The 13,790-nt window shown below is 44.3% G+C and overlaps 2 protein-coding genes across 6 annotated transcripts in view; one reads left to right on the top strand and one right to left on the bottom strand.

Moving 5' to 3' along the window:
* The window catches only part of LOC147034757 (glutamate receptor ionotropic, kainate 2-like), a 186,191-nt gene that overhangs the window by 151,985 nt on the left and 20,416 nt on the right, over positions 1-13,790 (bottom strand). The window lies entirely within an intron of this gene.
* The window catches only part of LOC147034758 (glycerol-3-phosphate acyltransferase 3-like), a 58,963-nt gene that overhangs the window by 39,037 nt on the left and 6,136 nt on the right, over positions 1-13,790 (top strand). For both annotated transcript variants that reach the window (XM_085888426.1, XM_085888417.1), the window contains 2 exons: positions 1,229-1,314; positions 12,543-12,671. In XM_085888426.1, the coding sequence (XP_085744552.1) occupies positions 1,229-1,314; positions 12,543-12,671 (215 nt within the window). The remainder of the gene's footprint in view (positions 1-1,228; positions 1,315-12,542; positions 12,672-13,790) is intronic.

The following is a 13,790-nucleotide window of genomic DNA, read 5'->3' as shown; positions in this document are numbered from 1 at the left end:
AGAGACCAATGTTGGGCATACGTGGGGTGACTTGGCGTATCTGCAGATAACCTGGAGATAAATGCAACTTGCGAGATGTACAATTCGACAGTCAATGTTCAAATAAAAAACGAAAAGCATTTCGCTGCAAAAGCTATTGTCATAACAGGAAGAGTCAATGAAAGCTGTCCTATACAGTGGTGTCCTGGACTTGAGTTTTGAGTATCAAAAATGATACAGGTCTCACACCTTCTTGCCATGTGGTGATCATAGCTACCAAGTTTGGTGAATTTCTGCAAAACCGTTTGGGAGGAGAAAGTGTGACGGACGGACAGATGTACAGACGAACGGAAAAACAGACAGAGCTGATTATAATACTGCCCCTCCCCCCACCACCAGCTTTTTTTTCCCCCAAAATTAGTCCAAATTCTGTTCTTATTGGAGTTGTAGTTTTGGAATTGGTGTTTGTTGAGGTAATGCGCATGTGACTGTGTATAACGTAAACTGTGTATTTCATTGACAAATTGCTCCCCTCACCACTAAACCTCCCAGGGAAAGTCTTTAGATCCAGCAGATAATTATTCATTCGATGTAATTCATAACTTTGTGTGTATTGTCATCCTCTGTGGTATGTCGAGTTTTGTGCGCCCGTCATTTTGACGGGCTTTTCCCCTGGTGAATATGTATTTGTTGTTGCAAGGATGACGGCTGGCAAAATGGAATGCAATACGCTCTCGCATCACGCTAGACCTAAGCCCAAAGATGGCCAAACGAAAGCCTTTCTTTGCAGGTCAAACAGTTGCCATCAGGTTGTGAATTGTTGGGGCTAATCTTGTGCCATTTATGAAACAAATTTACAATAATTGGACACTCCTGGAACCCCAAATGAACATTATTGCTTGCTCGACAAAATGGTGGAAGACACGAGATACATGCCATTTCTTAAAAAAAATAAACAATTAATTTATTGCACAATGACACAAGACGAAACATTGATAGTTTGTAAAACCACAATAAATCATTCGATCACAATTAATACCACACATTCAATCACTAATCACTCACATTATCTGGGCTACATATCACCACACGCGCACTTACGCGCGCACACACACGCACACAGTTTGACTTGACTGCCTCAGATGTTTGTTGCAATGTGACGTCCAAAAAAATGACTCGTATATCATCAACTATATACTGCATTCAACAGAAATTCTGTGCAAAACTGTGTCAATCTTTATTCCAACAGGCACCTGCATCAACAACACATCAGTCATGATGTTTAAAAAGGGTAGCTTTGAGATTGGAGGCATCATCTACCCTGTGGCTATCAAGGTATCAATTATATCACATGTATCATATGTTGCTCTTGATTTGCCATTATTGTTATAATCGTTGATTTCGGGAAGGTAACGTCTCAAGCAAAGTCAAAGGAAACATGAAGGCTCATTTTTTCACTGGGTTACAGTCGTTGGGAAGGGGAACATACATGCCACTGATATCACCAAATGCAATGTTCATGATTTCTTATCCCCAGTGAGCTGGTTGGTACTCATTTTGCCAATGCCAAAAGGATGTCAGGCTAAGTTGACCTGTCTGGTATGATATTGGCACAGCTGGGATTTGAACTCAGGACACTAAGATTCCAAGCCAACCACCTAAACTCTTAAGCCACCCCCAGGAATATAATAGCTCATTTTACTTGGAATATACAGTATATTTCAATTACCCTGCGTCAGATTGGCAACTCGTCCAGGATTGTGCCCCCCTAACCAATGAAATTGCCTCGGCAGCCCCATACGCCTCATGGCCGTGAGGAAAACCTTCCATACATTACAATACATCAGTGTTGACTTTTTACACATATCTCCCTTGGCATGCTTATTATTATTGTTCTTCTTATTCCTTCCCATACAGCACATGGCTGTGGGTAGCATCAATTTGTGAGTGCGTGGCTGTGCCGCAAATGCAATGCCCCCTGAAGGTTACTTGGCATGCTGCTGTGTACATTTCCTTTTGTGGTGTCCTTGGCTTCACGACAACTTTCTGTTTTGCCTCTCTCTGGAAAATCTTTGGAAAATCCTCTTTATCTCTTTGCTGATGACTCCACCCTCTGCCGTACCATCTGTCATCCCTCAAACCGGCAAGCAGCAGCTTCTTCGCTCACTGCAGATCTGGATAAAATCACAAACTGGTCCAACACGTGGAACATGTCTTTCAATCCAGACAAATCTCACACTCCCACTTTGTCTCTCCGAAAGGATCGTTTCGAACCCACCCCCCATGCCCTCCCCCCTCCATCGACTTTCTCACAATCCTCTGGAAGAAGCCCTTTCTTTCAAGCTTCTGGGTCTCACAATCTGCCATGATCTTTCCTGGGAAAGCCACATTTCCAACCTGGCCTCCAAAGCCAGTCGCCGACTGGGAATCCTCCGTCGTGCAAAGTCCTTCCTCGGCCCACCTGAGCTCCTGACCACATACAAAGCTTTCGTCCGCATCCTCATGGAGTACTGCTCTTCCCTCTGGGCTGGTGCTCCTGCCTCCCACCTTTCTCGGCTTCACGCTGTGGAAACCAAGGCATTTCGGATCATTGGTATCTCCCATGATGAGGCTGAGTCTTTGGGCCTCTCACTCTCTCACCACAGGCAGGTCGGTGGTATTTCTGTCTTCAACAGTCTCCTCTCCGGTCTCGCTCCCCCCCCCCCGCTCTGTCTGCGATTTGTCCCCACCATATTTCCGCAGGGCGCTCAAGGTCCGCCAACAACCCCCTTCTGGTAAAACTACCAAAATCATGAATCACTGCTCACTTTCATTCTTTCATTCCTCTTTTTTCCCACCTTTGGAATAAACTCCCTCACTCTTTTCAATCCCATTCCACCCTCCAGGCCTTCAAAACAGCTGTTCACCACCACCTATCTTCCCCCATCCAAATCCTCGATCTTTTCTACCCCCGTTAATCCACCCCAAACCCACCTCCTTCAAATTTCCTGTTTTCCTTCCTGAAAGTCCCTGTAATGACCATTTTGTATACCCCGTGTTCCCCGCTCCATCCCTCTCCCTTCCACAGATCTCCTAATGTCTCTGTTCCCCACTGTTTTGTCCTTCCCACTCCCTCCCCTCTCGTCTCATTCCCCCCTTGCTGTGCGTTGTGTGTTAGCTCTCATACGAGCCTCGATAAGGTGTACAAAAATAAATAAATCACAAAGAGATCGCCAAGGATCGACCATGATCCAATGATGTCCAGATTTTTTGTCAGACCGCCACATGACCTTAATCTTCAACATTTAGGGATAAAGTGTAAATGAAGAAAATGTGTCTCCATCGACAATCTATCCAAATAACTCAACATCATGAAAATCGGAGAAAAATTATTGAAGTTGTGATAAATTGCGCTTTTTGTTAATTACTGTAAGTCATAATCCGAAAAAGTAGGTCAAGGACACCAAATCAAATATGAGGCACACAACTTCAGTGCAGGTCCACCATTAAGATGCAAGAACTTCTTGGAAGGTCAAGCGGTCTTTCAGATTCTGCATTGGAAAGATTGAGCGATGACAAAAAACACATTTTTTTCAGACTGCCATTTTACCTTGACCTTTAACTCAGAGGGGTGTGATGTAAATGAGGTGTGCATGCGTCTTACACTCGAGAGTCCAGTCTATATCCATATGGAGAGAAATTTAGTTCCGATTGGACAAAAATTAGTCGAGTTGTGGTCAAATATCAATTTTTTTCCGTAATATCATGTTGCTCTTGCCAAAATTTGCAACCTTAATGGTGGTACTCAGGTTCAGATCATGAGCATAAACCCCCTCCCCCCCCCACAAGGAAATACTTTGCATGTACATGTGTGTATGTCTGAAAATCATAGAAAAAAAAAAGGCTGTGCCAATCCACACCAAATATTGCTTACGTGTTTATGCATGAGAAGCTATGCAAGTATTGCATGACCAAAACAAATTATGTCAACCCCATCAATAAAATGGAACCAATTATTTTTTCCAGGGAAGAAGAAATATCTTTGATGGAGACTAAGAACAAAATTAGTCGCAGTGCACTGATATGCTGTAAGATCACAGTCTTGCAGCATATCAGCCTTGAGAGTTTGAGCACTAATGTGACACATTACTTGTGTATATTCACTTAAAGAAAATTAGATGGCTATTTGAGGAGGGCATCTTGAATACCTTTTACCAACAGCTTTAAAAGCAAGGCTGGGTGTCATGCAGTGTGAAGATATTCACATCCGAGCAATCCCGTATTACCCTGAAGGCAAATGTGCAAAGTCTGTCCTGAACCCATGTCCATAGCTCCAGTGCAAGAGCAGTGCACAATAATGCTGTAAAATATGTTTAGTTTGAGTCACCAATCTTTCGAATAATTCATGGCACAACGTGACTTACAGGCACAATAATTTCCACCCATTATCACCTTTATTCACTGTTTCTGCTTACCAAGCTTCACCAGCTTCGAGCACAAGATCTCAAGAACTGATCTGATCAACATCAACAAACTACAGTGCCTATAGAAAGTCTACATCCCCTTTCAAAATTTTCACCTTTTGTTACCTTATAGGTCAGGTGCAAAAATTTGTGATATATATTGCATACGAGAGTGAGGCTTTTGTGTGTGTGTGTGTGTGTGTGTGTGTGTGTGTGTGTGTGTGTGTGTGTGTGTGTGTGTGTGTGTGTGTGTGTGTGTGTGTGTGTGTGTGTGTGTGTGTGTGTGTGTGTGTGTGTGTGTGTGTGTGTGTGTGTGAAGCCTTTTGTTTGATATCTATACAATTCCATACGCCTTGACCAATCTCCAACAAATTTTGCAACCTTAATGGTGGTACTCGGGTTCAGATCATGAGCATAAACCCCCTCCCCCCCGACAAGGAAATACTTTGCATGTACATGTGTGTATGTCTGAAAAACATAGAAAAAAAGGCTGTGCCAATCCACACCAAATATTGCACGTGTTGGGGTTACCAGGGTAAAGTCATGGGCTCAACACCCCACCCCTGCGAGGGTGGAGTGCCGCCTGATGATTTACACCTGGACGGCTAAGCCAATCCACACCAAATTTTGCATATGTGCTGGAGGCACCAGGGTCAGGTCATGGGTATAACCCCCCAACCCCCACAAGGAAATTACCTGAATGTTTGTGTGTGCACATCCAAAAATCAGAAATACTAGTACGTGCCCATAAAAAAATAATAATAATAATAATAATAATAATAATAATGATAAATAAATAAATAAACCACACAGGCCGTTTCTTCGCTCTCACGTGCCCGTACGTGCGTGACCCGGAAGTTCGATATTATTCGCAGTTCCGATTATTCGCAATTTATTTTTAATACCCAATTATTCAATTAGCGCCAATGTATTTTACCTTTTCGCAATGTCGTGGCAAGGAAAAACAAAAAGAGAAGAGAAGGGAGAGAAAAAAATTTACTTACTGGTTCGGAGCATACCAGCACTCTGATATTCCCGAAATTTATACACCGTCTAATATGAAAACGATCATAACTTGGGCCATTGTGTTTATCTATAAATGCGCATAAGAAATCGAGAAATTATTAGAATACACGAAGTCATCACTCTCCGGAAGTCCGACGTTGTAACCCGTAATGGGGAACGTGGCTCGGCTTCCCTTCCCCATCGGCCACGCCCACGCAACAACGTGTCTTCCCATTGGTTTGGTAAATAAATGGCCATAACTTGGGAAGCACTTGTCCGATTAATATCAAACCTTGAAAAGGTTTGATATTAATGTCAGGTCAGGTTCGATCTGTGACCTGCTACAGGTACCATGTAAACCTGTACTAACCTGTTCCATGGTCGGGTTGTCGGCGACTAAACCGTCTCCCCCACCAGGTTTTCTGGTGAGGAGGGTGTTTGGATATGGACACCCAGCAGGATTAAAAACAAAACCTGTCAAAGGGTGGAGGAGCTCCTTGTGAGCCAACGGCCATCCATATCTAGTGCCCAACTGTGTCTGCGGACGTCCTCCTGCAGTTGGGGTCACTTCTTATTAGGAGGTTGGTGGCAGGATTTGCACTCTGGCCACTGTAAAACCCTTCATTCCGCAAAACGCAAAAACGCAAAAAAATCTGAAAACCCACTCCGTGGGAGTACCTCCTGTGCAGCTTCCCTTCGCAGGGCAGCTCACCGGATGACGGGATTGGGGCAAAGCCTTCGGGACCCCCAATCGTTGATAGGAGGGAAACCACGGGGTAACATCCCTGGGTCAGATTGCGGGAGAGTGTGTCGGAGTGGTGCTGAGGTGTCGTCCACCAGACGGCGGTCTCCTTGGGTTAACCTGAGGCGGTCCCTTCGGGTGGGTGCCTGGAATGTCCTATCCCTAAGAGAGGATGATCATCTGTCTCTGTTATCATCTGAGCTCAAGCGTTTGGACATCGGGATTGCAGCTCTCTCTGAGGTTCGGAGACCGGATTGCGGCGAGATAATGGTGGGTGGTTACACCTACTATTGGTCTGGTCGCTCTGATGGTTACCATACCCAAGGAGTTGCTGTAGCTGTGTCCAATAAGCTGACCCCAATGATAATTGAGGTAACACCGGTCAACGAGCGTATTATGAGATTAAGGATTCGTCACTCCTTAGGTGTCATTTCCCTGGTCTCTGTTTATGCTCCGACTGAGGCGAGTGATCTCACCGTGAAGGATGCATTCTACGCCACACTCGAGTCTGTGGTTGATCAGTGCCCCAGACGAGATACACTTCTAGTCTTGGGGGATTTCAATGCATCGACTGGAACTGATAGGGATGGTTATGAGGTGTGTGTTGGTCCCCATGGGTCAGGAACTATGAACCAAAATAGCACTAAGTTCCTTGACTTTGCAAGAAGTCATGGACTTAGGGTGGCTGGTTCATGGTTTCAGCGCCCACAAGCTCATCGCTGGACTTGGTATTCCAACGCTGGCGGTGTGGGAAAGGAGATTGACCATGTCCTCATTGATGGTCGTTGGAGGATGATCCAGAACTGCAGGGTCTACCGGAGTGCTCAGTTCCTCAATACTGACCACAGGCTTGTTGTAGCAACTCTAAAGCTGCACCTTAAATCCTGGAGAATGGTACCATCCCAGCCGAGGCTGGATGTTGCCAAGCTCAGGGATGAGAGAGTAGCTGAGGAGTTTGCAAACAGGCTGAGTGGACACTTGGGGGGTCTGGGTGCTTTGGGGGGTCCTGAAGAGTTGTGGAGCGCCTTCAAGACCACCGTCCTTGATGTTGCCGGTGGATGCCTTGGAGCTCACCGCAGGGCAAAGAAGAATTTTGTCTCTCAAGGGACACTGGATACCATTGACCAGAGTCGCAGGGCCAGGCTGAATGGCAGAGCTGAGCTGTTCAGGGAGCTGAGGCGTAAAACTGTACGTGCACTGAGGGTGGACAAGGAGGCCTATGTGCGAGGAATCTGTGAGGGGGTAGAGCATCACCTGTGGACAGGTGATTCTCGTCCCGCTTACAGGGGAATTCGCGCATTACGTTCATCCAAGCCCATCCCTCGGAGCACTACAGTTCGAGCAGAGAGTGGTAGGCTCTTGACAGAGGAGTCTGAAGTGAAGGCCCGCTGGGCCGGTTACTTTGAGCGGTTGTACCAGGCTGATCCCCCAACTGTCGAGTTGGACGTCAAGGGTGTTACAATCCCTGTTGCTGACCCTCGAATCAACTGTGGTCCACCTACGCTTGTGGAAACACGGGCTGCGGTGAACCAGTTGAAACGGGGCAAAGCTCCAGGGATCTGTGGCATCCATGCCGAACTTCTCAAGGCTGGTGGAAATACTGCACTCGTGTCGTTGCATGCAGTTTTGTGCTCTGCCTGGAACACAGGCATCATCCCAACTGACTGGAAGAGGGGCCTTGTTGTCCCTCTCTGGAAAGGGAAGGGTGATCGCCAAGACTGCAACAACTACCGAGGGGTGACGCTGCTCTCAGTGCCGGGCAAGGTCTTTGCTCGGATAATTCTCCATAGGGTTCGCCATCATCTGCTTGAGCACCAGCGTCCAGAGCAGTCAGGCTTTACACCAAAGAGGTCAACGATTGACCGTATCCTTGCACTTCGTGTCCTCACCGAACGCAGACGAGAGTTTCGGCTGGGGCTGCTTGCAGCCTATGTTGATCTCTGTAAAGCGTTCGATTCAGTGAATCGGGACGTCCTCTGGAGGATTCTCGGTCTTCGTGGGGTGCCACCAAAACTGATCGATCTGATGTCTGAACTCTACTCTGGTACTGAGAGTGCTGTGAAGTGTGGTGGTACCATCTCTGACTTATTTCCAGTTGTTACTGGAGTTCGTCAGGGATGTGTACTTGCTCCCACACTTTTCAGCACTTGTATGGACTGGATTCTAGGGAGGATGTCGGAGAGATCAAGTTGCGGTGCGTCATTTGGGAATGTCAAGATCTCGGACCTTGACTTTGCAGATGATGCAGTCATCCTTGCGGAGACTTTAGACATCCTCTTGGGGGCCCTCGAGGTGCTGAATGAGGAGTCGGAGCCGTTGGGATTACGGGTTTCTTGGGTCAAAACTAAGATCCAGGCTTTCGGTGACATCTTGGATGCTGCTGTCCTGTCTGTGTCTGTTTGTGGTGAGGATGTTGAGGTCGTGGAGAGATTCACTTACCTTGGCAGTGATATTCATGTCTCTGCTGGCTGCGAGTCAGAGGTCAATAGACGTCTGGGTCGGGCCTGGGGAGTCATGGATTCACTGGATCATGGCGTGTGGCGCTGCCGGTACCTGTGCGGGAGGACGAAAGTCCGAGTCTTCAGGTCCTTGGTACTTCCAGTCTTGCTCTATGGGTGCGAGACTTGGACTCTGACCAAGGATCTGAGACGGAGACTTAATTCCTTTGGTACCAGGTCTCTTCGGAGAATCCTTGGCTATCGCTGGTCGGATTTTGTGTCCAACGAGCGGTTGCTGAGAGAGACTCGGATGAGATTTGTTACCTGCATAGTCCGTGAGCGTCAGTTGCGGCTGTATGGACATGTGGCTCGTTTTCCTGACTCTGATCCTGCTCACCAGATTCTCTCAGCGAGGGAGTCTCATGAGTGGTTGCCTCATGGTGCCTCATGCCTCATGCCTCATGGTTGCAACGTGCCTCATGGTTGCAACAGGTTGACCATCATCTCAAGGAGATGGGGATGGACCTGGCATCTGCCTGGGGGATGGCCAGACGGAGGCCCCTGGAGTACCGGCGGAAAGTGGACGCAGCGACGTGCTGTTCTGGCACATGCTCCCATACCTGACCTGACCTGACCTTGAAAAGGCACATCCTCAGGTCCCCAGCAATATACCTGGCAAGTTTCAATTAGATCGGACCAGTGGTTGTCGAGAAACAGCGGTCACACACACACACACACACACACACACACACACACACACACACACACACACACACACACACACACACACACACACACACACACACACACACACATTTCTGGAATTATAGATAGATAAAACACCAATGGGCCAATCTCCACTAAATTTTGCATACGTGCTGGGGGTGCCCAGGTTCAAGTCATGGGCAGAAACCCCTGCAAGATAATTCTCTGTATGCATGTATGTTTGTAAGTCTAAAAAAAAAAATCAAGAAACTGATCTCAAACAAGGAAATGAGGCCATTTGGCCCATCATTGCCATGGTGCACTCTTGGGTTAATTTTGTACTCCAAACAGGCGAAGCGAAAAGCGGGGTTGAACTGAACCAGCAATTGGTTCAGGTCCGTCCGTCTGTCCATCTCATCAGTTCATGACCGAGGACCAACTTATTTAAATTTAATGTTACATTTTGAACACGAATCAGAACATGAATCAGAAGACAAGTTTCTTGTTTTACCTTACTTTGGCTTTGATGTTGTCCTGATCGCACATGCACAAAGAGGAATGAGATATTATTCTTACTCTGTCTGCCTGCTTGGTAGTCAAACTAAATTGAAAAACATTCCAAACAGGAACCTTACTGTTTTTAAGGATGTTATAAAGGTCACAAACAACAGGCACTAAGAACAAGTGTAACGTGTTTGATAGGGTGATGCTGGCAGGACCCTTAATACAACACTAAGGGCACAGCAGTGTCTATTTCCTGTCGTGACACCATCTGAATTACCGGTACACTCGTTGCGGTGCCCTGAGGTCGACACATAACACTGACAATTTCTCCAATAGCGATTTTACCACGTTGATTGGTAATAAAAAAATTAATAAAACCAACTTTCGATTCCTACCAAACCGTTTTGCATTGCCTCCAACTTGCTACATATGCAGTCAAACAAAATTGAAAATCATTCCAAACAGGAAACAGTTTTTAAGGATGGTATAAAGGACACAACAACAGGCACAAAGAACTTATGTAATGTGTTTGATATGGTCATTTAACAGACTGGGTAAAACGGCATCAAAACCTGGAATTAATTTATTTGTATGCTTTTAAACCTCTTTAAACCATTATTTAAATGTAATTATATACTTGAACACTGTAGAACACAAATCACCTTCATAATACTTCCAAGAACCATGCTATGTTGATATATAGCATGAGAGGGCATGTCATATGAGAGGGACAGTGTTGGGGTGAAGAAGACTGCCAATATGGCTATGCAAGTCCCAGGCTGATTAACGTCGCACTCTATGGTGATCAATAAAGGCTCCATCTCCTAAACTGTGATAACCCAATGTATAACCCGATGTAATCCTAAACTGTGATAAAGTATAACTAACCCGACGTTGATCGAGTGACCCAGCTTGTGTATATACAGTATTTAAGTAATAGAAAGAAACCCGCTGATAACATGATGTACGCATCGTTGCGGCAAACATCTTTTTACCTGCGAAACGTCGCAGGTCTACAAGAACTCTGCATTGCCATTGGGGTTCTTGTTGCGGTTCCACAAATTTGTTTCTACAAATAGTGCCCCCAATTTTAATGGTACCCCAGAGTTTTTTAGACTCCCAGGAGTAGAAAACCACCATTTATGCTTTTGTTTTGTTTTTTCTCTTTTCTTTCTTCCTGCGCTCCTCATTTCCGAAATTTCTAAGCTGTTTCTTGGAGCAGACTGGGACTTTTGGAATTAAATTTTGCATCCATAATGCGAATAGAAAGTACATAATTCTTTGACCAGGGTGGACACAATTCTTTGACCTTGACCTAATTTTCAAGGTGATGACCTAATTATACACATTTTTTTAATTTCCACCATAACTTGACTAAGGTTTATCTGATCAGAATAATATTTCCCTCTCTGGATAGCCCAGAGAAAGGCACATTTCCACTTAATTTTCATCATATCCCTCTCAGTTGAAGGTCTCGGTTTTTCACCCCTTGTTGTACTAAACCACAATTTATGTTTTCTCCCTTTTTTCGACCAATATCCAAGGATTTTTGGGAATCAAGTTTTGCATCAATAATGTGAATATAAAGTTTGCGGGGTTGACATAATTGTTTTTGACCTTGACATAGTAAGGTCATGATCCAATATTAACATTTTAACATTTTTCACCAAAACTCAACTGAGGCTTGTCCGATTGGAACAAAATTGCCTGCCATAGATAGCTGAGAGCTATGGCATTTATGCTTAATTTACATCATATCCCTCTGAGTTAAAGGTCAATTATAGACTTTGTATGCAAGCTCCTGACCACATACAAAGCTTTCGTCTATCACCTTTCTCGGCTTCACGCTGTGTAAACCAAGGCATTTAGGATCATTGGTATCTCCCACAATGAGGCTGAGTCTTTGGACTAGACATGCATTGAAGTTGTTCACCTGATATTTGATGAGTGTCCTTGACCTACTTTTTTTGGATTGTGATATAATTAAAAAAAACACCTTTTTGATCATAACTTCAAAATAATTTTCATCTGATTTTGATGATGTTGAGTTTTATGGATAGATTGTAGATGGGGACACACTTTCTTAATTTACACTCGATCCCTAATTGTTGAAGGTTATGGTCATATGGTGGTCCAAATTTTTTTTTTTAAATATGGCCATCATTGCATCGTGCGCGGGCCAAGGGTAAGTCGCAGGCAATCACCAAGTGTAAGCCACTGGAGGCTTCTCCTTGGCAATTGTTTTGTGGTCGCAGCTATGTAGTTAAGCATTGTTTTGGCAAAACATGTTTAAGTTATTCTGTTAAAATGAGTTGCAGCATATACTGTACTTCAGATGTAAACCTAATGTGCAATATTCATTGCTATAAACTAGACTTTTGTTCCCCACATTTCAGAACTGATTTATACAATCCACACGGCAGTTTGCGATGACTTTAAGGTGGAGCTCTTATAATTGTGAACCCAGATGGCCGAGTGGGTTGGGTGCATTCTGTTCTCTTAATTTCTCAAATGGCTTAATTTGGAGTATAATTGCACCATCAAAATGAACTAGCAATACCAACATGGCCAAATAACACAATATTTACATAATTCATGAAACAAAAACGACAAAGTAATGTATGATGCAATTTAAACAAACTATAAACATGAAATCAACCTTTTTGTAACACTATATTGCATATATTAATTAATAATTCTTACACCTTTACTTTCTCTCTCACTTAGTATGACCCACAGTTTGGTGATCCCTTTTGGAACAGCAGCCGGTATGGGATGGTGACATACCTGCTCAGGATGATGAGTAGTTGGGCCATCGTATGTGATGTCTGGTACCTACCACCAGTTACCAACCAGGTAAGAGCAGATTTTAGATTATTGCAATCATTCAAAAAGTGGAAAAAGAGATGCGATTTTGGTTTTGTTCTTAATCGAGGCACAGCCCTCACAAATATTATTGCTTGCAAACATGAATGGGCATAGATATGCAGTTTTTATGTCCATGTAGAAGCATTGTGGAGATTGCTTTTAATGAAATGTACTTGGGGGATGCATAGTATTTCGTGTGTTTTTGTTATTGTAGTTGTTGCTTATATTTCCTTTTCTTAGCTTCAATTAGTTAATCGAAACCATTTTTTCTCTTGTGCTTTACATGGCAAACCATCACAAGGTGCTGAACAAAATCAAAAAGAAAGAAAGAAAATAATAGTTTTTAAAATTATTTTTTTAAGTACACTAGAAGCAAAAAGAGTAAAATTAAGTGGAGGAGAATGTGAATAAATCAGTGAGCCAGAAAGAATTAGCACAGAAGTAAAGAAAAATTGTGCATTACTACATATCTGTGTAAAAATGAATGACCTGTGAATTTCCACAACAACCTCATCTCGGATCACCAATTTGGTTTCAGACCAGGTCACTCCACCTTGGACATGCTGGTTTTACCTAACAATGGATGGAGGCCCTCAATGTCAGACATGAGTTCAGGGCTGTCTCTCTGGACATCTATCGTGCTTTTGATATAGTCTGGCATCCTGCCTTGTTCTCCAAACTGTCAACCTATGGCATCCAAGGCAAAGTCCACACATGGCTTACTGACTTCCTCTGCTCTCAGAGCTAACATGTGGTTCTCAACAGAATTCTTTCACCTCCTCTCCCTGTCAAGGCTGGAGTGCCTCTCTCCAAAAGGACCATCTGGCAAACTCCCCCGCCCCAATCTACTTTCTTAACAATTCTCGAGGAGGTTCAGTAATTCAAACTCCAGGCGCCAGGCAAAAATAGCATTCCTTTCCTGTAGTAATTCTCTGCAGACTACTGTAGCATATGAGAGTACTACTCTCATATACTATAGTTCTAACTGTAGTATTTTTGCCTGGGCTCACTATCAGCCATGATCTTTCTTGGGCAAACCACATTTCAAAGTTGGCCTCCAAAGCCAGCCATCCACTGCGCATACTCCGTCATATAAAATCCTTCCAT

Source organism: Eptatretus burgeri, chromosome 1 (assembly GCF_056783735.1).
Source record: "Eptatretus burgeri isolate ZD-2024b chromosome 1, Ebu_testis_v1, whole genome shotgun sequence".
Lineage (NCBI taxonomy): Eukaryota > Metazoa > Chordata > Myxini > Myxiniformes > Myxinidae > Eptatretus > Eptatretus burgeri.
This window is presented reverse-complemented; position numbering and strand designations above follow the sequence as displayed.